Source organism: Dipodomys merriami, unplaced genomic scaffold, assembly GCF_024711535.1.
Source record: "Dipodomys merriami isolate MVZ:Mamm:240054 unplaced genomic scaffold, mDipMer1.0.p SCAF_10, whole genome shotgun sequence".
Taxonomy (NCBI): Eukaryota; Metazoa; Chordata; class Mammalia; order Rodentia; family Heteromyidae; genus Dipodomys; species Dipodomys merriami.
In genome coordinates this window covers 9,246,460-9,272,351 of record NW_027202271.1, presented here as the reverse complement: position 1 = coordinate 9,272,351, position 25,892 = coordinate 9,246,460, and the positions used below count along the sequence as shown (strand labels likewise).

Here is a 25,892-nt window from a genome sequence, read left to right as displayed (position 1 = left end):
ACTTCCTGATGTCTAAGAATATTCGGGTACAGAAATGTAGCTCAGTGGTATAATGCCTGTTTGGTATGTACAGGGCCCTGGGTTCTATTACCCTCCCCTGATACACACCCCCCCAACCCCCTGGTTTTTGGATTACAGTAGCAATAAAAGGACAATGAGAGGGATCAGGGCAATTTTTGATGATGGAAAAGTCAACATTAAAACCATTAAAGTGGATGACCAAAATGAGGATGGAAAGTAAAGGATAAAAGTGAGGAATTGAGGGATCAGGACCTTAAGCAGATGATCTGCACGGGTGACTACAAAATAAATTGTGTTGGAAAGGAAGATGGTGAGCCAGAACTCATTAGCAAATGAACAGTTATCTGGGAATCACAGAGAGATAGTGCTAGCAGATGATAAAGCCTGGTAGCATGAGTCCCAAAGGAATCAGGACTTTTAAGGAAAGAACAGAAAGAAAGGAAAGGATGAAAAGAAGAAAGGAAAGGAAAGGAAGAGAGAAAAAAAAGGAAGGAAGGGGAGTAGGAGGGGGAGGTGAAGAGGAGAACAAGAAGGAAAGAGAAGCAGAGGAGAAGAAAAAGAAGAAGAAGAGGAGGAGGAAGAAGAAATAGTTTGGAAAAATCAATTAGGGTAGGAAATGGAGGCGACTGTAGGAGTTTAAGCAATTAAAGGAAATTAATATGTTATTTTATATCTCCTAAAGAAGTCGGACATACAGAATGTGTATATAGTCTCTATATGGCACAGTGGGAAGGATTGGGGAGAGGAGCGTTTTCTAAATTGGTTCAGGTTAGTAGAAACAAGATAAAGGTCTAGATGATGTGGCTTAGTGGTACAGTACTTGCCTAGCATGCATGAAGACCCAGGTTCAATTCCTTAGTACCACACGAACAGAATAAAGCCTGAAGTGACACTGTGGCTAGAGTTGTAGAGTGCTAGCCTTGAGCAAAAGAAGCTCAGGGACAGCCCAGGCTCTCTGGACTGGCAAAAAACAAAACAAAACAACAAAATCCCCAAACTTAAAAAGGTATAGATGATGATAATTTGCTGGATGGCATGGATAACACAGAGAGCCACTTAGGTTCCAGGAACAGTTCATCTTTCCCACAGCGCCACATGGTATTGCACATGTCTGTTGCTCCTACAAATGCCAGTGAAGCTGCAGAAAATCTCTGAATCAGCCTCAGAATATTGAATCTGTCCTCCTGGGAGCTTTGCAGAAGGCTTAATGAAGCTCCAAGACTAACTTAAGCTTACCTTTAAAGTTGATATGGAGATCTTCACTTCTCGTTATCCATTTCGACTCTTTCTTCTAGTCTTCTTGTTCTTCTCATGTTTGAATGTCTAATATAAAAAAATCTAACCATAATCTCTGTAGAATTAGCGAGGAATTTTAGGCTATAGGAATGAGATTAGACAAATCATTGTAAAACAAATCTATGTTCTGGACTTTTCTTTGGGGGCCTACAATGACTATTTATTTATTTACTTTTGTTTTCTTATTTATTTTAGTATTATAAAGGTCATACAAATTTTTGATGGCAGCACTGGGGTTTGAACTCAGGGCCTTGCATTCTTGGCTGTCGCTTCTCTAGGCTAATACTCTACTGCCTGGGCTACACCTCCATTTCTGGCTTTCTTCAGTTTACTGAAGACAAGAGTCTCACAGACTTTTCTGCTTGAGCTGTCTTTGAACCCTGATCATCAGATCTCAGCCCTTTGAGTGGCTAGGATTGTGTGAGCCACCAGCACTCAGCTTCCAAATACTACTTTAAAGGTACACTGAAACTGACCCATTTTAATCCTAATGTTTGACAGTATTCTGAATGCCACATAGAGAATGAACTATGGGCTAGACAAAGAAATAGGAACTCGGAAGACTTCATGATGTCTAAGAATATTCAGGTGTAGGGATGTAGCTGATGTAGACAGAATCCTATAATAAGTGAAAAGTCATAGGTTAAAAACACTAGGTAATGCTGGATGCCACTGGTTCACACCTGTTGTAACCCTAGCTATTCAATAGGCTGAGATCTGAGGACTGTGGCTTGAAGCCAGCCTGGGCAAAAAAGGCTGTGAGACCCTCATCTCCAATTAACCACCAACTCCTCATCCCCCCCCCCCCCAGAAAAACAACAAAACAAGTGGAGCTGTGGATCAATTGGTAGAACACTAGTCGAGCAAAAAACAACAACAAAAAAACCCCTCAAGGACAGTGCCTAGGTTCTGAGTTTATGCCCCAGGACCTGCAGAAAAAATAAAACCAACAACGAAAAACCATTAGTTAAATATGAAATTGTTTGTAAACTCTGCTTATTATAGGAGAGTCAAGTACACATTACATATAGTCATAGGATAGGTTATTAATGTCATTGAATGGGACTTAACTATAGAAAAGGAGGCAGAACCAGAGAAATCTTGTGAAGCAATTCCCTTTTGGTTATCTACAACTTTCCTGATGACTTTGTTTCTTTTGTAGGCTTTCTTACTCAAGAATGGAAGAAGATGCAGATTATAGAATCAGGTTTAGTAGTCTATGTTTCATTAATGATCATATTGGATTTCAGGGTACTATAAAGAACTCACCAAGTGACTTTATTGTCATTGAGATTGATGGACAGGGGCAGTTAGCTAATAAGGCTATTGATGAACCTTTTCCGGAAGTTAGTAAAATACCACCTGAGCCAGATAATATCGCCAAGAAGCCTAAACTTGATTTTCAAAATGGAACCTTTGATGATGGAAATAATCAAGAAGTTATTGGTTTGGCTAGGTGCTCCCAAGGCGATCACAAACTTCAGTCTGATTCAGAAAAAGAAGACAGTACCACTGGTGGGAATTCCAATTGGGAGGAAGGAAAAACTGATTTATTAAGTTGTTTTTTAGATGAGAAAACTAATGAACAATTGAATCAATTTGCCCTAGAGATAAAAGAACAGTGGAATTTGAAAAGGGAGTCAGTGGAAGCAACTCCTGAATTGTCATTGGGCAAATTCCTTGAGAAAAACCGCAGGGCTGCCGTGCACAGTGCTGTCAGGCAGAAATTTCCTTTCTTAATCACGGTCGGTAAAAACAGTGAGATTGTTGTAAAACCTAATCTTGAGTGTAAAGAACTCTGTCATTTGGTGTCTGAAGAGGAAGCATTTGACTTTTTTAAGTACTTGGATGCAAAGAAAGAAAATTCGAAATTCACGTTTAAACCTGATGCAAACAAAGATCACAGAAAAGCTGTGCATCATTTTGTCAACAAGAAATTTGGGAATCTGGTAGAAACCAAGTCGTTTCCTGAAGGAAATTTCAAGAGTGGGAATAATGGAAATGTGATAACTGTAAGATTTCGGGAGAAGGTGCACACACCTGGAAAAAGACCTCTTCAAGGCCAAGAAAGGAAAGTTGTATATACAGGTAATTTAATAAATCATTATCATTTCTTTAGATAAATGTGAGAAACAGTGTGAAGCCTCCAAGGAGTTATCAGTATTTTTTAAATGACAGTTGAGATCTATAATGGTGATTTTGTATTTTGTATATTTGTATATTTTGTATATTTGTATTTTGATGAAAATGTTTGATGCAAATATTTTGAGTTACAGACTTGATCCTTTATCATAATCTGCTAGTGTGCTAGAAATGGAAACTGCCCCTTTTGTAATTCAGAATTACTTTTGTTTCAGCTTTTACCCTACGAAAGGAAAACCTGGAAATGTTTGAAGCACTTGGTTTTTTAGCCATGAAACTTGGAGTGATTCCTTCGGATTTTAGCTATGCAGGCCTTAAAGATAAGAAAGCTGTCACCTATCAGTCAGTGGTGGTTAAAAAAGTGAATCCAGAAAGGTAATAAGTTATTGGTTTATAAGACAGAAGTTTAAGTGTGTGTGTGTGTGTGTGTGTGTGTGTGTGTGTGTGTGTGTGTGTGTAGTTTGAACTCAGGGTCTGGGCTTTTGTGCTCAAGTCTGGAGCTCGATTACTTGAGCCATTCCACTTCCAGCTTTTTGATGATTTACTGGAGACAAAATCCCATTTTTCCTGTCTACACAGGCTTTGAACTGTGGTACTCTTGGCCTCCTAAGTAGGTGGGCTTACAAATTTGCGTTTACTTTCATATTGCATCAGATAAATAGATTTAAAACCCAGAATGATATTGAGAGTATAATTTGTCAATCAGTTGGTTATAGACCAAGCAATACATTCTACATTAGTAATGTGATTGTCTTCTTCATAAGTAATTTTATGTTTTACATTTACATAAAAATATAGGAGGATGGGCTGGGAAGGTGGCTCAGTGGTAGAGTGCTTGCTTTGCATGCCTGAGGCCCTGGGTTCAATTCCTCAATACCATATAAACAGAAAAAGCCAGGAGTGGCACTGTGGCTCAAGTGGTAGAGCGCTAGCCTTGAGCTGAAGAGCTGAGGGACAATGCCCAGGCCCAGAGTTCAATCCCCACAACTAAAAAAAAAAAAAAATAAATAAATAAATATATATATATATATATATATATATATATATATATATATATAGAGAGAGAGAGAGAGAGAGAGAGAGAGAGAGAGAGAGAGAGAGAGAGAGAGAGGTGAGGAGCTGAGCGCCTGTGGCTCACGCCTGTAATCCTAGCTACTCAGGACGCTGAGCTAAGAGAATGGAGATTCAAAGTCAGCCTGGACAGGAAAGTGCGTGAGACTCTTATCCCCAATTAAACACCAGAAAACCAGAAGTGGCGCTGTGGCCTTGAGCTGAAGAGCTCAGGGATTGTACCCTAGGCTCAGAGTTCAAGCCCTATGAGTGACAAAAAAAAAAAAAAAGGTTTTAGGATAGAAAATGAGAAGTGGGGGATTTTTAAATTCTCCAAATTGTTTCTAAACCTCTATACTATATTCTAATACGCATTTATATTCTGGAAAGTGTATTGTAAGTTATTTTTCCTAATTGCTATGATGCTTTTATGCCTTTATTTTTGTGGACTCTTAGATTTAAAATATACCCCTGATAAATGTAAAGTACTCACATTTAACCTTCCTTTAGGTAAGTCAATTGTTTAACATATTTTTTTTTACCATTCTAAAGGAAAAATTCACTTCTTAGATGTTGGGGAAAAATTAAAAGTTTGAGTGAGGGATTTGGAGTGTGTCTCAAGTGGTAGAGCACCTGCCTAGCAAGCACGAGGCCCATTACCCCTCCCCCGCAATAAGAAAAATAAATCGAATAAGAGTAAATTGAATAAGAATAAATTCTCTAGTGCCAGTGGGTTTTAAAAACAATACTTTTTATTTTTTCAATTTTTGACTGAGACAGCAAGGAGCAGAGTTACGACAGATAGATCAGAACTTCTGGATCACTTGAACTAATAAGCCAGAAGGCCTACATTGGTGTGTGTGTGTGTGTGTGTGTGTGTGTGTGTGTGTGTGTGTGTGTGTGTGTGTGTGTGTGTGTGTGTGTGTGTGTGTGTGTGTGTTATATAATATATATGTTTTCAAGTTCCCCAAACAACTCTATAATTCTATAGTAACCCAATATTAACCCTATAAGTATAATGATCCTATAAGTATACTTTACACACACACACACAACATTATTCAAGTTCTTAAAATAACTCTTTAAATAAGTATAATCGTCTAAGTGTGAATATTTGCAATAACATTAAGACTGGAATATTAAAAATATTGTATTTTTGATCAGAGGGGCTGCCTGGCAACTATCATTTAAATCATTTAAAGCCTTGTGTTAATTTTTAGATGAAAGATTTAATTGAGCCTGTGTGATTTATCACTTCTAGGTTGAAAAGTGTGGAGAAAGAAATGGAAAAGAAAAGGATGAATGTGTTTAATATTCGATCTGTGGGCAATGCCCTTAGACTTGGTCAGCTCAAGGGAAATCACTTTGATATTGTCATCAGAGATTTAAAAAATCAAATCAATGATTCTGCAAATTTGAGAGAGAGAATTTTGGAGGCAATAGAAAATGTTAAGGTAAGAAAATACATACAGTATTACAGGAAAATCTTTATAGTCCCTCTCTGCATTGTGGAAAGAAAGGAAATATTTTTCCTTTTGTATCTTTTTATCTACATGTATAATAATAATAATAATAATAATAATAATATAATAAGGAGGGCCATTTGACATTTTCTGTTTTTTTTTTCTTAACATGCTTTTATATTAAGACCAAACATACATTGTGGCTCATGCCTAATTATCCCAGCTACTCAGCAGGCTGAGATTCAGAGATTCAACTTTTATCTCCAATGAACCACACAAAGCCAGAAATGAAGCTGTGGTTCAAGATGATATAGTGCCAGCCTTTGAAAAAACTCAGGGCTAGGGCTCATACCCAGGTCTTGAGTTCAAGCCTCAGTACACACACACACACACACACACACACACACACACACACACACACACACACACACACACACACACACACACACACACACACACACACACACACACACACACACACACACACACACACACACGCAAAGATGACTTAGGTTTATAAGTGACATCTGCCAAGCATTCAAGTGTGTTTATATAATCATAGTCCCAGTCTGTTCATCTAAACTAGAGGGTCAGCAAGATTTTCTACAAGGGGCCAATAATAAATATTTTTGGTTTTGCTGGCATATGGTTTATGTTGGAATGAATCAACTGCCATTGTGTCAAAATGGCTGTAGACAATACACAGATAAATGAGCAGGGCTGTGTTCCAGTAAACGTTTATTTGCAGAAATGAGTGTTGAGCCAAATAGGACTTGGTGGGCTGGAGTCATTTGCCAACCCCGGATGCAGACTAGTAATTCTCAACCTGAGGAGCTTTTAAAAAATGTCGGCAGTCAATTTCTCCTTCGAAATCAATTAAGAACGTTTGAGGCTGTGGCTTTGGCATGGCTATTTTTAAATAGCTTGCTAAGTGATTCTGCCCTGGAGCCAGCGTGGAGAGGATCGGAGCCAAGTTCCTGACCACACCATCTTTTTTACCCAATTTTATACCTCTCTAATAGGAAAACAAACAAAGCTAGGCGTTTTCGTGGCTTACAGTTAAAGAACTGTCTTCCAGCTAAAGACCTTTTAAATTCAGCATTTTAACCTACGTATATTTCAATGCCTGAAATCATATGCTCTGTATACTCTTTTATCTTTCTTTCATGACTCATCTATCTAAAAATTTTACACCCTCCACTCTTGTGAAATGGTTCTGAAAATAATATCTCTTTGAAGATGGAGTGTGTTTCTCTGCATTTGGATTGCATTCGTTACCAGTTTTGCATCGATATTTATGAGGCTCCACCTGCCTATTATGAAATTCTCATTATAAATAATCTTAGCTTATTTGGTCATAATATTCACTGTACGTATGTGAACATGGATGGGTGGGGCTGGGAGATGTGGAGGAGAATGCTGAAAAGGGGTGACACACCGATCATGATGCATTGTACTTATAAAAGTCGTTATGTTGCTGGGTATACTGGTGGCTCAGGCCTGCAATCCTAGCTACTCAGGATGCTCAGATCTGAGGATTGTGGTTTGAAGTCAGCCCAGGAAGGAAAGTCAGTGAGACTTACCTCCAAAACCAAAAAAGACAGAAATGAAGCTGTGGCTCAAGTGATAGAGTGCTAGCCTTGAGCAAAAAGAGCTCAGGGATGGTTCCCAGGACTGGCACAAACACGCACACATACTCACACACACACACACACACACACACACACACACACACACACACACACACACAGACATGTTGAGTTAAAACTCCTTGTTCTACTACTTAATAGTTAAAAAAGTTCTTAGATAATCTTTGCCTTAGGGCTGGGGTGTGACTTACATGATAGTAGGCCTGCCTAGCAAATGAGAGGCCCTGAATTTAGACCCCAATACCACCAAAAATGAAAAAAAAAATCTTTAGCCAGTTCAATTCCCATGATGAGGGAAGGGAGCCAAGTAGCTTTGAAAAGGAGATGTCTTTAGAGGTTTTCTTAGAGTTATAACATTAATAGTTGTGAATCGTTTGGTATATGTAAGTAGTTTGGAGGGATAGATAAAATTCTAGCTATTCTAAGTTATCTGACATTTTATTTTACATTTGAAATAACTCAAAATACATGGGAGAATTAATTAATTAATTAAAGTGTTTCATCTGTCTGCAAAAATCTATCTAATTTTTCTGTAAAGATACAGTTCCCTTTGTCCTGTATTGTGATAGTGTCTTAGCCTATTTTATTTAGTAGTCCTTGGGTTGGGGTTTAGTAATGATTGTGTAAAGATATGTGTACATTTCTCATAATGTGCATGTAGAAGATTGTCTTCCATGAGTCTCTTTAAAAGTTGCAATAGTAAGTTCGTTCTCTCCTCTGTATGAAAAATAGAGCAGTTTCAAAAGCATGACCTTAGAATTCCCTTATATCACTTGTATCAAAAAGTATACTTGCATCCAAATTCACTTCTATCAAGAGGCAAACTCTGAGTTGCTGCCCTGGCACGCAAGTTCTGTTGCAGCTTCGTGTAGGCTGTAAGAACCGAGAGAGACTGAAGAATATGTGAATTTATAAAGAAGCCAGGATTTTTAGTGAGTTGGAAAAGAAGTCTGTTTCTTTTCCCCACATTTCCTGATGGCAGAAGGGTCTCAAAATGAGAAAGCACTTTAGAGCAGAGATCAAATCCAGGTACTGGGAGACCACTCAATCTTACTGTGTTTACAACTTGTCTGGAATATCCCAGGAACCTTCTCAGTAATGTGACTAGAAAGTTGACATGTTTTTAAAGCTTTCTTCAATAGTTTTATGTGCTAACTCAGTGTGTGTGTGTGTGTGTGTGTGTGTGTGTGTGTGTGTGTGTGTGTGTGTGTGTGTGTGTGTGTGTGTGTGTGTGTGTGTTGAACTCAGGACATGGTGATATCCCTTGAGCTACACCTCCACTCTTAGCCTATTTCCTGGTTAGTTGGAGGTAAGAATCTTGTAGACTTTTTTTTTTTTTAAACAAAACTAGTAAAAGGCCCTGTTTCTATTTCCTGGAGTTCATTTCAATAGATAGTACTTTAAATGTAGAGAAGTTACATCTTTGGATTTCTCCCCAAGTATATCCTTCTTTGGTCTGTGTATGAATGTCTAGAGTCCTGGATAGGTTATCATGTCCAGTTATATTTTAGATCTAGCTTCTACATATGAAGAATCTCATGGACTTTTCTACCTTGCTGGCTTTCAACTGTTGATCCTCAGATCTTGGCCTCCTGAATAGCTAGGGTTATGGGCATAATTACGTGCTAACTTCTAATTGTGTGTTCTTTTCTGTTTATATAGTATTTCTCAGACTATTTGGTCTCTGTACAAATGCCTGATTACAAGAATTTTTGTAGTAAATACGAAGAGAAATATTTGATGCTTTTTTCCTTTTAAATCTGAGACCAGAACTCAAATTCATTATCTGACGTTTTTGCTTTTTGACTGGCGCTGTACCACCTGAGCCATGCCTTCAACCCCATTCACATTTTTGATACCATTTAGATAAACTCTTAACTTATTTAATTCTTACTAATGACTTCTTAATTATTTTCTGTTCATAGAGTAAAGGCTTTGTGAATTACTATGGACCACAGAGATTTGGAAAGGGAAGGAAAGTTCACACAGACCAAATTGGATTAGCTTTGCTGAAGAGTGAAATGGTATGGATTTTAAATTATTGGTATATTATAGATATAATCTTATCTTTTTAGTCATTTTTACTTCTAGTTTAAGCCGGCCCCTGGTTCTCTTATCCTCAGCAAATAAATGCGTATTCACACACATATACATGCATGTGCCCCAAATACATATTGAACATTTATTAAGCAACTGTAATCTTGGTATCATGTGCAGAAAAGCAGATTATATGCATGCCCCATGTTTAATACTTACTTGAAAGCTTGACCTAGAATGAATCAACATTTTCTAAATCCCCTGTGAACTGAATGTAAGACTTGGAGGTAGCATATCCTATAGAAATCAGGTATTAAATCATATAAATCAACCCAAGTTTAGAGGGCAGTGGCAAATTTGAAAACAAAATTTGACTAGTCTCAAATGAAACTATAAATATACATCACAAATAAGTTGCATTTAAAAGTATGTCTGTAGCCTGGCACCAGTGGCTCCTACCTGTAATCTTAATTATTCAGGAGGCTGAGATCTTGAGGATGGAGTTTCAAAGCCAGCCTGGGCAGACTCCTAACTCTTGTCTCCAGTTATCTACCAAAAAGCCAGAAGTAGAGCTATGGCCCAAGTGGTAGAGTGTTAGCCTTGAGGAAAAAGACAAAGAGACATCTCTTAAGCCCAGAGCTCAAGCCCCAAAATTGGCACACAAACACACAGAAAAGTATTTGTGTGTGTGAATATGTCCATATACATGTGTGTGTGTGTGTGTGTGTGTGTGTGTGTGTGTCTGTGTGTCTGTGTGTCTGTGTGTCCCAGTAGTGGGGCTTGAACTCAGGGCCTGAGTACTGTTTATACTTTTCATGCAGGCAAGTGTGTGTGCACCTGTGTGTGTGTGTGTGTGTGTATGTGTGTGCGTGAGTCCAGGGGCTTGAACTCAGGGCCTATGTGCTGTCCCTGAACTATTTTGCTCAAGGCTAGCGCTCTATCACTTAAACTACAGCTCACCTTAAGCTTTTTGGAGATTAATTGGAGATAAGAGTCTCACAGACTTTCCTGCCCAGGCTGGCTTTGATCTGTGATCCTTACATCTTAGCCTCCTGAGTAGAGTGAGCCACCAGCACCTGACCTAGCAACAATTTTTAAGAGAAAAGAATTCAGGGATCTGAGAATATAAATGAAACCAATGGTTTGTTTCATTGCCCTATTCTTGCTTCTGTTCTTACTTTTTGTTGTGCATGTTGGTCAACTCTGAATACTATAAATTACAATTATAGCCAGGTGTGAGTGACTCAGTTGTATAATCTTTGCTACTCAAGAGGCTGAGATCTGAGCATCCTAGTTGAAAGCTAGCCCCAAGAGGAAAGTCCAATTGTATTCATATTTCAGTTGAAGAATAGTGGAAGTACATTCAGAGAAGTGATTAGAGAGGAGGTACTTTTACCCATCTGTGACATTTTAAAACTAAGTATTCATTTTGTACATAAGGTTTATTTCTATGTGAAATATTGTTTAATTCTTGAAAGTCTGAAGAGCAGATCAAACATCATATATCATTAATTGAATGCCTTGCCTTTGAAGGTAGCCTTTTAGGCATCTTAAAAAAGAAAGGAAGGAAGGAAGGAAGGAAGGAAGGAAGGAAGGAAGGAAGGAAGGAAGGAAGGAAGGAAGAAAAGAAGGATGGGGCTGGGAAGGTGGCTCAGTGGTAGAGTGCTTGCCTCACATGCATGAGGCCCTGGGTTTGATTCCTCAGCACCACATACACAGAAAAAGCCAGAAGTGGGCGCTGTGGCTCAAGTGGTAGAGCACTAGCCTTGAGCTGAAGAGCTGAGGGACAGTGCCTAGTCCCAGAGTTCAAGCCCCACAATGAGGGCGGGGGGTGGTAATGTAATTTGGCTGGGTGCTAGTGGCTCATTTCTTAATCCTAGCTACTTAGGAGGCTAAGATCTATGGAGCACAGTTCAAAGTTAGCCTGGGCAGGAAAACCAGTAATGAACCACCAAAAGGTGGAAGCAGAGCTGTGGCTCAAGTGGTAGAACACTAGCTTTGTGCAAAAAAACTCAGGGATAGCACAGTCCTTGAGTTCAAGTCCTGGGATTCTCTCTCCCTCTCTATCTCTCGCTCTCTCTCTCATACACACATACACGCACAAATATAATTTAACGTTTTCTTTAACATGTTTGCTTGCTTGGTTTTGCAAGATGAAAGCAATAAAATTATTTCTTACACCAGAAGACTTGGATGATCCTGTAAACAACGCAAAGAAATATTTTCTTCAAACTGGTATGTAAAGCTTTCTACTCTGTGTATAGCAATAGGGATGCATAATCTAAATGTTAGGACAGCAGGAAAGCATTATTGCTCAGAGTGTGTAAAGAAATCCATTGTAATAAGTATTATATTTTGAATTATTTTATTACATGATAGTGCTACTTTTTTTTGCCAGCTCTCTGGGAATTTGATCTGTTGTAATTACTCCTTGGGATTAGAGGAGAGGAAAGAAATAGTTTTTTGTTTTTCTTTGGTCAAAATCCTTTGCCACAGGCATGAGCATTGGTAGCTCATTCCTGTGATTCTAGCTACACAGGAGGTTAAAATCTGAAGATCGTGGTTCAAAGCCTGCCTAGGCCAAATATCCATGATATGTTTATCTCCAGTTCACTACCAAAAAGCCAGAAGTGGAGCTGTGGCTCAAGTGGTAGAGTGCCAGCCTGGAGCTTAAAAGCTAAGGGACAGCACCCTGACCCTGAGTTTAAGCCCCAGTACAAGCATGTGTGCACATGCACACACACACACACATACACACACACACACACACACACACACACCCAAATGTTTTAAGAGGTGTAACTAGATTTAACTGATATTGCTGAGCTCTGAGCAGCTTGTTCTTAGTATGATTGCCTTTTGTTCTGTCAGCATAAGAAAGACCTCTATGAGTGACTGAAGATCTGATTTGCTCTTCATTTTCAGAGGACGCAAAGGGTACACTTTCATTGATGCCCGAGTTCAAAGTTCGAGAAAGGGCACTGCTGGAGTCCCTGCATCGTTTTGGCATGACAGAGGAGGGATGTACTCAGGCCTGGTTCTCTTTCCCCCACTCCATGCGCATATTTTATGTCCATGCCTATAGCAGCAAGATTTGGAATGAGGCAGCATCTTACAGACTTGCCACCTATGGATGCAAGGTAGTGGAGGGTGATCTGGTGTGTTTGGAGGAAGACATTGATGACCATTTCTCCAGTAGTAAAGTAAGTATCATCTGACCGTGGGTGTGGAGGTAGCATGAGGAGTAGTCATTTTCAGAAGCTCTAATTTGGGGAACACGTTAAAACGTTATTAATTTATCTCTTTATTTCTATTATGCTCATCTGCTGACAATTGAACTTAGCTCAGATTGGTCAATGCTACAGGATGAAAGACATAAAGACAGCAAAGCTTCCTTAAAAAAAAAAAAAAACACTTCTTAAAACAATCATACAAGTAACACGTCAAACACCCTTCTTACAAATAAAATATAAAAGATATGGAGCTTTGGTAGAGCACCAGGCCTGAACAAAAAAGCCAAGCAAGAGATCAAGGCCCTGAACTCAAGGCCCAGTAACTGGCATACACATACACACACACACACATACACACACACACTAAAAAAAGATAATAAATAAATACGTAAATAAATAGGAAAAAAACCCTTTGTAAGTTAGGAGAAGATGGTAAGACTAAGAAGCCAAATGTCAGTGGCTCATTCCTGTCATCCTAGCTACTCAGGAAGCTGAAATTTGAAGATCACAGTTTGAAGCTAATCTGGACAGACAAGTTTGTGAGACTTTTATCTCCAATTAACCACCACAAAAGCTGGAAGTGGAGCTTACGAGAGTGAGCACTAGCTTTGAGCACAAAAGCTTAGACATAGCCCAGGCCCTGAGTTCAAGTCCCACACCAGTACCAAAAAAAAAAGTCTGCAATAACAGTATTGTCTCATAGCAGCTTCCCATTCTCTTTGTTTTTCAGCTTTAGTGATTAGTATAGAAGGCAGTAAGAACTGTTCTAATTTTTATTAGAAGCTAATTGTCTCCAGAGACAGGCTATTAGGAAAAGATCTTGTTTTCATATATGCATATTCAGTATAAGAATCAAATAATACCCAGCAGAGTTAGGGAAAATTGCAGTTGTGTAAAAGGTTTGGCAACCATTTATATTTTCATCATGTTTTTTAAAATTAGGTTCACCTGGTGACTAAGGAAGAGGAATCAGCTAATACATATGCAATGCACCAGGTAAATTTTTCGTATAAATTACTAAGGACATTGCCCACCAAAGATAAAATCCTGACACACTTCCTGCTTTTAAGTTATTTCTAAATTAACTTATTTATTTACACACACATTCAGTTTATAATTCTATACATTTTTATTAACTCTTCTTTTTTTAAAATTTGGGTACTGGGGTTTAAACTTAGCTTTTTTGCTCTAGAGTGGAGCTCTACCACTTGAGCCACAGTTCCATCTTCTGGCTTTTTGTCGGTTAATAGGAGATAAATGTCTCACAGATTTTTTTGCCTGGGTTGGCTTCCATTTGGGACCTCAGATTTCAGTCTCGTAAGTTGCTAGGATTATAGCTATGAGCCACCAATGTCCAGCTGAGTTCTTTATTTCCATTAGCTATTTTCATTACCAGGCAGTGTTAAAGGTATCATAGTGTGGTATTCAAAGAATATTTTAGTCTGCCTATAATGTTTAGGTTCTGAGACTGATGTTTTACAGATCTAGGTCTCAGTCACAGAAGTAACATATAATCATCTATTCTAATGAAAGTTGTTTCATATGTATATTGTTGTTATTGTTTCTTTTTTCCCTCTTCATTCCCAGGTAGTTCTGCCAGTTCTTGGATACAACATTTTATACCCAAAGAATAAAGTAGGGCAGTGGTACCAGGAAATACTTAGTCAAGATGGGCTACAGACATGTCGTTTTAAAGTACCGACCCTCAAACTGAACATACCAGGATGCTACCGACAGATTCTCAAATGGCCTCACAAGCTAACACACCAGCTTTCTGGAGATCATGACACTGCTGTGGAACTGGAAGGGTCTCACATCCATGCAGCAAACTTCTCCCTTGCCATCTCCTTTGATCTTGATGCTTCATGTTATGCTACAGTGTGCCTGAGGGAGATAATGAAGCATGATGTTTAAAGTGGATGCCCTCCGTATTATCATACACATGTCAGGGTTTTTTTTTTTTCCTGTATGCCAGTACTGGGGCTTGAACTCAGGGTGTGGAAGCTGTCCAGTAGCTTTCATGCTCAAGGCTGGCACTCTACCTATTGAGCCACAGCTCTACTTCTGACTTTTTGCTGGTTGACTGGAGATACAAGTCTCATGGACTTTTTTTTTCCTTCTTTTTTAACCAGATTGGCTTTGCATCTCACATCTCAGCCTTCTGTATAGTTAGGATTACAGGCCTGAGCCATGGACACTTGGCTTACATGTGTCACTCCTGGCCAGAGGAGGAGCTAATATTTCTGAGTATCTACCAGGAGCTTTGTAATTGTCTTTTTTTATTTTATTTTATTTTTTGTCGGCTGTAGGGCTTGAACGCTGGGCCTGGGTGCTATCCCTCAGTTCTTCAGCTCATGGCAAGTGCTGTACCACTTGAGCCATAGTGCCACTTCCAGTTTTCTGGTGGTTAATTGGAGATAAGAGTCTCATGGACGGGGCTGGGAAGGTGGCTCAGTGGTAGAGCGCATGCCTTGCATGCCAGAGGCCCTGGGTTTGATTCCTCAGCACCACATAAGCAAAAAGAAAAAAGCCGGAAGTAGCACTGTGGCTCAAGTGGTAGAGCGCTAGCCTTGAGCTGAAGAGCTGAGGGACAGTGCCCAGGCCCAGAGTTCAGGCCCCACAATCGGACCCAAAAAAAAAAAAAGAGTCTCATGGATTTTCCTGTCCTGCTGTCTTTGAATCAATCCTCAGATCTTAGCTTCCTGAGTAGCTAGGATTACAGGCATGAGTCACCAGCTTCTTTTTAATTTTTATAACATCCAAATAAATTGGGATTTGATGTTTTAAAGTTTTAGGGATATGCAGCAAGTCTGATGGTGTGAATTTAAGATCTGTATGACTCCAAACTTCATGTTCTTTCAATGGCTTTCATTCTGTGTTATAGCGTTTAGACGTGTGTGTGTGTGTGTGTGTGTGTGTGTGTGTGTGTGTGTGTGTGTGTGTGTGTGTGTGTGTGTACTGGGCTCTTTCACAAAGTTTTTCACTCAAGACTGGTCCTTTACCACTTGAACCACAGCCTCACTTCTAGCTTTTTGCTGATTAAGTGTACATGAGAATCTAATGGACTTTCCTGATCAGCCTGGCTTTGAGCTTTGATCCTCAGCTCTCTTCGCATGGCTAGTTTTACAGACATGAGCTACTGGTATGCAGCATGTCTTTTTAAACTACTAGGAACATAGGCTAATGAAAAGTAAAAGGTAAGGCAATTGATGCAACCTTGGTTCATATCTTCTTGCCCTTTGCTTAGAAAGTGAAATGGAGTGACCCTAAACGCATGGTTAGAGGGAAGGAGATGAACAGTGTGCCAATTATTCTTGTCATCCTTTCCCAGTTTTGAAATCATTGATCAAAGCAATATACATGGGAAATACCATTCCTTCTCATGATAGCTATCTCAGAATAGTTATTACTCCTTTATGAGACATCCGGAATGCCCATGACCAGACAAAATTACTAATATAGGCAGACTGGTTGTAGGCTACAAGAAGTATTATGTATCTGTGGCAAATTTTGAGTGCCTTACAGCAGAGCCCACAAACAGAAAGTTTCCCACGTCTGATAAATAATCTTTGATAAAGCTTGAAACCAGATTTTTTTCAAACATTTTTTTATATTTTAATGTCTGTTGATCCCCTGGCTTTTTGCTTTCACTGGTGTCTTTTTGCTGTTATCTTAACCATAGCTTCTAGAGATAGGCACAACTGTATTCAGACTCCATCTTAAATATATTCTTGTGACTTTGGATATATTATTGATTCTTTTTAAAAATCAAGATAATATCAATTTAGTAAGTGACAGTAGGGTTATTTTCACATCTCAAGTTGCTAGAGGAAGGAAATATTTGTGCATTTGGAAAATGTTTGTTAAACTATCCCATATCATAAACCATCGTAAGCAGTTTATATCAATTAAATTTAGAGTGGGGTGAGGTGACCAACATATACTTCTTGCAAAAATCTGATCTGAGCATCTTCTCATTGCTGGTAATATCATGATAAATTCTATTAGTATATGAGCTAGTCCTGGGCTTGAACTCAGAGTTTAGTTGCTGTCTTTGAGCTTTTAGGTTTAAGGCTAGCAGGCTACCACTTGAGGCACAGCTCCACTTCAGGCTTTTGATGATAAGAGCCTCTCAAACTTTCCTGCCTGGGCTGACTTTGAAATGTAATCCTCATATCTCAGCCTCCTGATGAGCTAAGATTATAGCTGTGAGCCACTGGTGCTCAGCACATTTGGAATTATATATACATATGTATATGTATATATTACATTATATATATATGTAAAACACATATAGCACACACATTATTCTTTTGGTCATTGTATACTTTAGCAATATACCAGTCTCAAAAACTCAACATTGAGATATTGAAGTATTACCATTGTTTTTTTTTTTTAATTACCTTCACAATTTTAAGGTATTTGTGGAATGAGAGATGCTTTATTCAGTAGTAGTAAAAATAAAATGTATAAAATATGTTTTAGCAATACTTCATAAGGTAAATTGTGTCTTGCAAATATAATCAGTTAATTTGTGATTTTCAGTCACAACTTTTAAGTGATCAAATTTAGTTTGCCTTTAAATGTAAAGTAGCCATTAGAAAATACAAAAAGCATTACATGCTACCACACATTTACTTTCTTTGCCTGTAGATGGCACTGTAATTGTAGATATATTTATTTACTTAATAGTTTACCCATGTATAAAGAAAGGATCACTAAGTTTATTCCAAGTCACTATGGATACCATTCATGTGGAAAATCAGTTTATATAATAATAGTATTTGTCGTGATTTTTTCCCAGCCTGGGGACTTTATTAATATACTGTGACAGAATTGGTGACCTGTGTTTTCCATTTATGTGGGACATGTCATCAATTCATAAGCATGTGCTTTGGGTTATTATTGTTTGTGCCTGTACTGGGACTTGAACTTAAGTCTTTTGTTATGTTTCCTTAGCCTTTTTGCCCATGGCTGGCACTACAACTTGAGTCATACCTCAGTTTCAGTTTTCCTTGGTTACTTGGAGATGAGTTTCATAGACCTTCCTGTTATAGCTGGTTTCGAACCATGATCCTCAGATCTCAGCCATCTCAGCCTTCTGAGTAGGTAGGATTACAGGCATAAGCCAACAGTGCCCAGATTAAGTGTATATTAAGTTTACATTTTAGAGGGTTTACACACACATATACACACACACCTTGAAAGGATAAATAATTGTTTCTAAATCTGGGAATTTAGTAGTGGGTTTAAGTTAGGGTTTAAGTTTGAGAACTATCTAGAGTCTACTTCAGCAAACACTGATCAAAAAGAGGTTGGAGGAAGGTGTAGGAAAAAAACTTTTTCTCTGAGTACTTCTGAACTGTTTAAAAGTGTGTGTGTGTGTGTGTGTGTGTGTGTGTGTGCGCACACACACACATGTGCATGTGCATGTGCCAGTACTGGGGCTTGAAGTCTTGTTTGAGTTTTCTTCTAGACCTCTTGTTTGAGTTTTCTTGCACATGGCTGAGCCCTGCAACTTGAAGCACAGCTCCACTTCTGCGTTTTTGTTGGTTCTAATTAACCACCATGAGTGTCGTGGGCTTACCTGGCTGGCTGTCTCTGAACCATGATCCTCAAATCTCAGCTTTGTAAGTAGCTGGGATTTACAGGGATGAGCCACTGGTGCCTACTTTGAAATATTTAAAATTTCTTTCTTTTCCTCTTTTGGTGCCGGTCCTGGGCCTTGAACTCAAGGCATGGGTGCTGTCCCTGAGCTTTTGTGCTCAAAGCTTCAAGGCTAGCACTCTTACCACTTGAGCCACAGCTCTGCTTTGGCTTTCTCTGTAGATACTTGGGAATGAGTCTCAGGCTTTCCTGCCTAGACTGGCTTTGAACTGCCATCCTCAGATCTCAGCCTCTTGAGTAGTTAGGATTACAGGCATGAGCCATCAGCACCTGACTATAGGTTGATATTTTGTGGCGCTATTGTAATCTGGATTTCTGTGTAATCTACGAACTTTTCAGTAGACTGAAAAACAATGCCAGATATACAACAATTATCAATGCATGTTCAGGCAGCCTGATATTCAAAGCACTCTATAAGATACAATGACAAATATCAAAAGCCAGTTAAGATATTTCTGCGTGTAAGGGATTAACAGTGCTATATCCTTTCAAACTTTTATTTCAGTTAAAATGCCACCTGCAAAAAGAATATGCAGCCAAATGTCAAAGACCACACCATCTTTCCATGTTATTAATTCATGCTTGCTGCAAGAACAATAGTATGATACTTCATCTCTTAGTGCCCCTCACCCCATTGTAAATCTTTACTGATAACTCTTTTTTTTTTCTTTTTGCTTATGTGGTGCTGAAGAATTGAACCCAGGGCCTCATCCATGCAAGGCAAGCGCTCTACCACTGAGCCACCTTCCCAGCCCCCCCATTGTAAATCTTTAAATGGTGCTTATATTAGCTTCTCTAAGCATTCTGAAATGTCTTCTGAAAGCACACCTGATCTAAATGCTGCTTCGAAATAGTCATTAGTTTATTATTCAATGATTATTAAAATAATATTATTATTTATTTATTTATTTATTTATTTATTTATTTTTGGGTCCGGTTGTGGGGCCTGAACTCTGGGCCTGGGCACTGTCCCTCAGCTCTTCAGCTCAAGGCTAGTGCTCTACCACTTGAGCCATAGCACCACTTCCGGCTTTTTTCTTTTTGCTTATGTGGTGCTGGGGAATCGAACCCAGGGCCTCAGGCATTCAAGGCAAGCACTCTACCACTGAGCCACCTTCCCAGCCCTATTATTTATTTTTGACTATAGTTTGAACTCAGCTTAGCTCAAGGCTGGCACTCTACCACTTGAACCACAGCTCCACTTCTAACTTTTTGCTGGTTAATTAGAAATAAAGCTTTATGGGCTTTTCTGCTTGGGGTTGACTTTCAACTACCATCTGAAATCATCCTCCTGAGTGACTTAAGATTGTAAGTGTGAGCCACTGAAGCCTGGCTTAATAGTCGACAATTTTAAAGAATGGGAAATGGTGTTAAAGGAGTTAATCTCATGTAATTTCAGTGTGGCTTGTCAGGAAGGAAAACGGACTCTAATCTTCTTAAGTGCTTTATTTTTCTCAGCAGTTTGGAGGCAGGAGTTAATTTATTCTATTCACGTGGAAGACCTGATGTGCATAGGCCCTCTCTTACTAAAGAAATACTTTACTCATGGGAAGTAGTCAAGATAGCCATGAAATTACTTCCATTGGACATTGGACATTGGAACATATAAAATAGATGTTATAGCAACAGATCTTTTTACTACAAGATTCCTTAATAAACATCCTACTCAACTACAAATGTAGAAATAAAATCTCCATTAAAAAAAGGAAATGTAACGAGGGACTCAATACAAGAGTTATTTGGGCTAGGTGCCTGTGGCTGATGCCTGTAATCCTAGCTATTCAGGAGGCTGAGATCTGAGGATCACAGAAGCTAGCCCAGGCCAGAAAGCCAGGAGATGCTTATCTCCAATTAACAACAGTAACAACAAAAGCAGGAAGTGGAGTTGTAGATTAAATGGTAGAGCATCAATCTAAGTGTGGAAGCTAAGGGAAGTGCCCAGGCCCTGAGTTCAAGCTGGAGTACCAGCACACACAAAAAATTGTATTTTGTTGCCTGAAAAGCAAAGAGCTCTTCTCTTCTTAAGGGAGGGTATTTGGGCATCTGGATGGGATGGAGGGGAAAAGGAATTCTTCATGCTTTTTTTTTTTTTTTTAAGTGAATGTGCTGTTTTGTTCCAATAAGCTTTACCGGCTTTTTCTTAGCCTGTAAGTCAAGATTGTGGATTTTTTTTTTCTACACTAGGGTTGTCATTTTAGCAATGGATTTTACCTTCCCTCCCAACCCCCAGACATAAAGAACTAGTGTTCTTTTCTAATGGAGAACATGAAGATTCTATAAAAAACACTTCATATTTTCCTTAGGTTATAATAAAATAGATTGTCTTTGCATATGCCCTTTTCAAGAGGAAACTAGTTTTGATTCCATTTTCCCATGAAATAGCTCAAGGGTATCTAAGTGTTATGCTATGTAAAGAATAGTACAGTTTTCACATTTTTGGAAGCTAATGGCAAATCTGAGACGTCCTTATGCTAAAGTTCAAAGGGCATTCTCCCCACACATTCAAAAAGCCAACTTTAAATTCACAGTGAAACATTTGGTAATGTTTTCTGTGTTCAGAGTTTCATTCAGTTCAGTGTGTTAATTTTCTAACCGGGTGGCCTCTAATCTTCACCCTAGCTAGCCTATCTTCAATTCTAATATCTATTTCTAATATCTATCTTCAATTCTAATATCTACTCTGATATCTAATATTTATTTTCTAAAATGTATAAGCCTCATTTTGTCATGGTTTATTCACTATAGAACATTCTAGGGGCTACCTAATATTTATGGAGTGAAAGTCTTAAGCCTCAACATACCACCTGTGACCCCAATTAACTAAACAGTTCCTTTCTTTTCCTTCCTTCCTTCCTTCCTTCCTTCCTTCCTTCCTTCCTTCCTTCCTTCCTTCCTTCCTTCCTTCCTTCCTTCCTTCTCTCCCTCCCTCCCTCCCTTTCTCCCCCCCCCACAGTAATGGATTTGAACTCAGAGTTGGGAACTCTACTCTTTGACTATGTCCCCAAACCTCCAAAATTATCTCTTAAATGACATCTGCCACTATGCCACTAAACATAGTCTTTATTCCAGCTATTTTCTGTTTCCCAAATAGTCCAACATTTCCCATGTTATACACCTCAACCTCCCATTCCCTTTTGCTGGAACATATCATCTACCTATATTGTATGTGTTCACTATCTGGTTTTTTTTTTTTTTTTGATGCCTGTTTTGGAGCTTGAACTCAGGGTCTGGATGCTCTTCCTGAGCTTCTGTGTTCAAGGCTAGTGCTCTACCACTTGAAACAGCTCTACTTCTGTGTGTGTGTGTGTGTGTGTGTGTGTGTGTGTGTGATTAAGATAGAAGTCTCATGGGCTTTCCTGCCTGGGTTGGCTTTAAACTGTGATCTCCAGATCTCAGTTTCCCATGTCAATAGGATTACAGGTGTGATCTACCAGCTCACGGCTGTTTCACTATGTTATTGCTTGCATTTTATTACAACAATTGAGTAAATATTTGGCTCAACTACCACAAGCTATTCAAGAGCAATCATCATTAGCTCAGATTCCTGTCAGCGCCTGATGTGCAACAGGCTTAAAAATGTTACTATTTCAAACATTCCTTATCCAGTTTATTTTGTAAATATATTACTGAAGGAAGTTCCAGATTAGTTTTTGCCTCACAGAAAGTTTAGATATTAAATTGAGAGTCATAATACTTCACTACTTTCATATGTCAAGATGATTTTGTTGTTGTTGGTTGTGGGACTTGAACTCTGGGCCTCTACGCTGTCCCTCAGCTCTTCAGCTCAAGGTCAAGGCGACAGCTCTACCATTTCAGCAACAGAGCCACTTCTGATTTTCTGGTGGTTAATTGGTGATAAGAGTCTCACGGACTTTCCTGCCCAGGCTGGCTTTGAACCGTGATCCTCAGATCTCAGCCACCTGACTAGCTAGGATTTCAGGTTTGAGCCACTGGCGCCTGGCAATGCCCAATATATTAAATGAAAAAGGTCCCAACTGAAGGACCTAGAAGAAAAGAGGGTGGGAAGGTAAAGAGGTCAATTTATGGTTAGATAAAAACACACATTGACTTTGTAAAGTGATATTTTTCATCTTTTTTTTTTTTTTTTTATTGCCAGTCCTGGCTTGAACTCAGGGCCTGGGCACTGTCCCTGAGCCTCTTATTGCACAAGGCTAGCACACTAACACTTGGGCCAGAGCAGTACTTCTGCCTTTTTCTGAATAGTTTATTGGAGATAGGAGTCTCATGGACTTTCCTACTCATGCTGCTTTGAACTGGGATCCTCAGATCTTAGCCTCCTGACTAGCTAGGATTACAAGCATGAGCCACCAGCGTCCAGCCTCCTTTCCTTTATCGAAGGAGTAAATACATTATAAAATTTTTATTTCAGTAACTCAGCAGTGGCTCACACCGGAAATCCTACCTATTCAGGAGGCTGAGATAGGAGGAGGTTTGAAGCCAGCCTGCGCAGAAAGTCCATGAGACTCTGAACTCCAATTAACCAGCATAAAGCTGGAAGTAGAAGTGAAAATGTGGCTCAAGTGGTAGAGCTCCAGTCTGTGAGACTCTTTTTTTTTTTTTTTTTTTTTTTTGGGGTCCGGTCATGGGGCCTGAACTCTGGGCCTGAACGCTGTCCCTCAGCTCTTCAGCTCAAGGCTAGCGTTCTACCACTTGAGCCACAGCGCCACTTCCGGCTTTTTTCTTTTTGCTTATGTGGTGCTGAGGAATCGAACCCAGGGCCTCTGGCATGCAAGGCATGCGCTCTACCACTGAGCCACCTTCCCAGCCCTGTGAGACTCTTATGTTCAATTAATCTTCAAGATGCTGAAAGTAGAGTGTGTGGCTCAAATGGTAGAGCACCAGCCTTGAATGGAAAAAGCCAAGTGAGAGCATGAAGTCCTGAGTTAGCGCCCCAGGAACCTTGCCCATGCATGCAAAAATCCACAAATAAACACAAACAAATTACATAATTATTAGGGTCAGGAAAGATGGCCCAAATTTCTCACTAATAATTTGAAAGTGCTTTATTTTTATTAGTCATGGGGCTTGAACTCAGGGACTGGATGCTGTCCCTGAGCATTTTTGATTAAGGATATGCTCTACTACTTTGAGCCACAGCTCCACTTTTAGTTTTCTGGTGGTTAGTTGGAGATAAAAGTCTGATAGACTTTCCTGCCTGGAATGGCTTTGAACTGTGATCCTCAGATCTCAGCCTCCTGAATAGCTAGGATTATAGGCATGAGCCACCAGTGCCTGGCTGAAAGTGCTTTATTTTGAAACTGTTTAAATTCAATTTTCACTATGTTCCCAAGTCATTCTATTTTCCTTTTCACAATTACAGAAGTGAAGGTAATGACATTTTTTAAACTAATAGCCCTATTGTAGTCTAATGTCATTTAAAATGATCATTTTTCTACATGTAAGGAAAAACAATTTAGCATCATATTATGTGTTGAGAGAGAGAAAGGTTACAGAATATAAAAGTAAAACTTTTTTATGGTTTAAGAATTCTTTATTTTGGGGGTATTTTTTATTGTTTTTCTTTTTTATTGTGAAAATACTGTACAGAGGGGTTAGACATGGGCAAAGTAATGAGTACATTTCTTATCAAACATTGTTGCCTCCTCCTTTGTTTCCCCTTCTCATCCCTTCCCATCCCCCCGCAAAGTTGTAAAGTTCATTTTTCGACATAATGTCTTATACATCTAATTGTTGCAATGGGTCCACCTGTATCCCTATTTAAACAATTTGTTTTTCCCTTCCCCTCCACAAATTATACCAACATCAAATACAGTGAAAACAGGGGTTATACCGTGGGGGAGGGACTAAAAGTAAAATTCTTTAATCACCAGTTCCAAGCTGTATTTAAAGAATGAGAAACATCGTAAAATATTGAATCTCTATAAAAATAACATTCTGTGTTTATTTCCTTGCATGTTTCATCTTCATCTTTTTCTCCTAGGTTCATGACCTTATGGTCTCAGTCTTCATTTGACGATTGGCTGATTAGTTCCATAACCAGAGTCCTAAGAGGTTGGTTTCATAAGATACTTCTGTGACCTTTGTACCAATGATTACTTAGAACTCCCCAAAGAAAATTCACTAGGAGCCAGCCTTCAGCTTCAATGCCTCCTCTAATTTCACAGTGAAATAGATCCTTGCCCTTCTAACCCCTCCTAACTCTTCCAACTCTATTAGGTGTTCTTCATTCCTCAGTTCTCACCACTGCCCACCAAATTTCTCTGCCTCTTTTCCACAGTCTTAGAATGCTGATTTTAATTATGTCCTTTCCAGCTTCCAAATCTGGAAAAACTAAAAAGTGGTTTGATAATCAACTGAGTTGCTCCAGTAATCAATCAGCAGTTGAATTTCTTTTTATTTTATTTTTTTCATCTTTAAGTAGTTGTACAAAGAAGTTCCCATTTAACAAAGCAGTTTATAAATACAATATATCTTAGTAAGAACTATGGTGAAATACTCCATGTGTATTCTTTGATAAGATAAATGAACAAAGTTCATATAATAATTTATATTGTATGTTTATTATGTTTATAATTGTGTTCAATCCTGACTGAGAACATAGATTAAGTATAGTGTCCTTTTTTCCTTTTTAAAATGATCATTATGTAGTTGTACAACACAATCTTATGTAGTTGTTTCAATTCAATTTATCAGTTTATGAATACAATGCATCCTGACCAATGTCACTCCTTCCATCTTGCTAGATAAGAGATAGAACTTAGGTCTCTGTCAGATACTTTTAGGTGACTAATCAAATATGCTTGTACGTTTGGGAAATTTTCCTTTCCTTTTTCTCCGGAAAGTATATAAAATCAGTAAGCAAAATGAGTGTGTGTGTGTGTGTGCGTGCGTGCGTGTGTGTGTGTGTGTGTGTGTGTGTGTCTGTGTGTGTGTGTGTGTGCGTGCTGCTTAGTCCTGGAGCCTGACCTCTGGGCCTGGGCACTGTCCCTGAGCTTTTTCACTCAAGGCTAGTGCTCTACTACTTGAGCCACAGCTCTAAAGACTCCTTTTTTTCCCCCCTTGTTTTATGAGTATATTTGCGTTTCTTTTTTTTTAATACGTTTTTTATTGTGAAAATACTGTACAGAGGGGTTATAATTACATGAGCAATGTAATGAGTACATTTCTTATCAAGCACTGTTGCCTCCTCCTTTGTTTTTCCCCTACCATCCTTTCCCTCCCACCTCCTCAACTGTACTCCCCGCCCCCAAATTGTAAAGATCGTTTTTCGACAGAGCGTCTTGTACATCTCATTGTTGCAATGGGTCCTATTTAAACAATTTGTTTTTTTCCTTCCCTTCCCCAAATTATAC

At 38.9% G+C, this 25,892-nt stretch overlaps 1 protein-coding gene across 6 annotated transcripts in view; it reads left to right on the top strand.

Annotated features, from left to right (window-relative positions):
* The window catches only part of Pus7l (pseudouridine synthase 7 like), a 38,347-nt gene that overhangs the window by 4,062 nt on the left and 8,393 nt on the right, over nucleotides 1–25,892 (top strand). For 2 of the 6 annotated variants that reach the window (XM_070039272.1, XM_070039279.1), the window contains exons 2-9: nucleotides 2,480–3,405; nucleotides 3,675–3,834; nucleotides 5,771–5,963; nucleotides 9,547–9,645; nucleotides 11,812–11,893; nucleotides 12,584–12,861; nucleotides 13,834–13,887; nucleotides 24,521–24,591. In XM_070039272.1, the coding sequence (XP_069895373.1) occupies nucleotides 2,496–3,405; nucleotides 3,675–3,834; nucleotides 5,771–5,963; nucleotides 9,547–9,645; nucleotides 11,812–11,893; nucleotides 12,584–12,861; nucleotides 13,834–13,887; nucleotides 24,521–24,553 (1,809 nt within the window). In that variant the 5' untranslated portion in view covers nucleotides 2,480–2,495 and the 3' untranslated portion in view covers nucleotides 24,554–24,591. Of the gene's footprint in view, nucleotides 1–1,712; nucleotides 1,778–2,479; nucleotides 3,406–3,674; nucleotides 3,835–5,770; nucleotides 5,964–9,546; nucleotides 9,646–11,811; nucleotides 11,894–12,583; nucleotides 12,862–13,833; nucleotides 13,888–14,478; nucleotides 17,341–24,520; nucleotides 25,050–25,892 lie in introns of those variants that run through there. The other 4 variants (XM_070039259.1, XM_070039284.1, XM_070039252.1 and 1 more) reach the window with 4 other exon arrangements.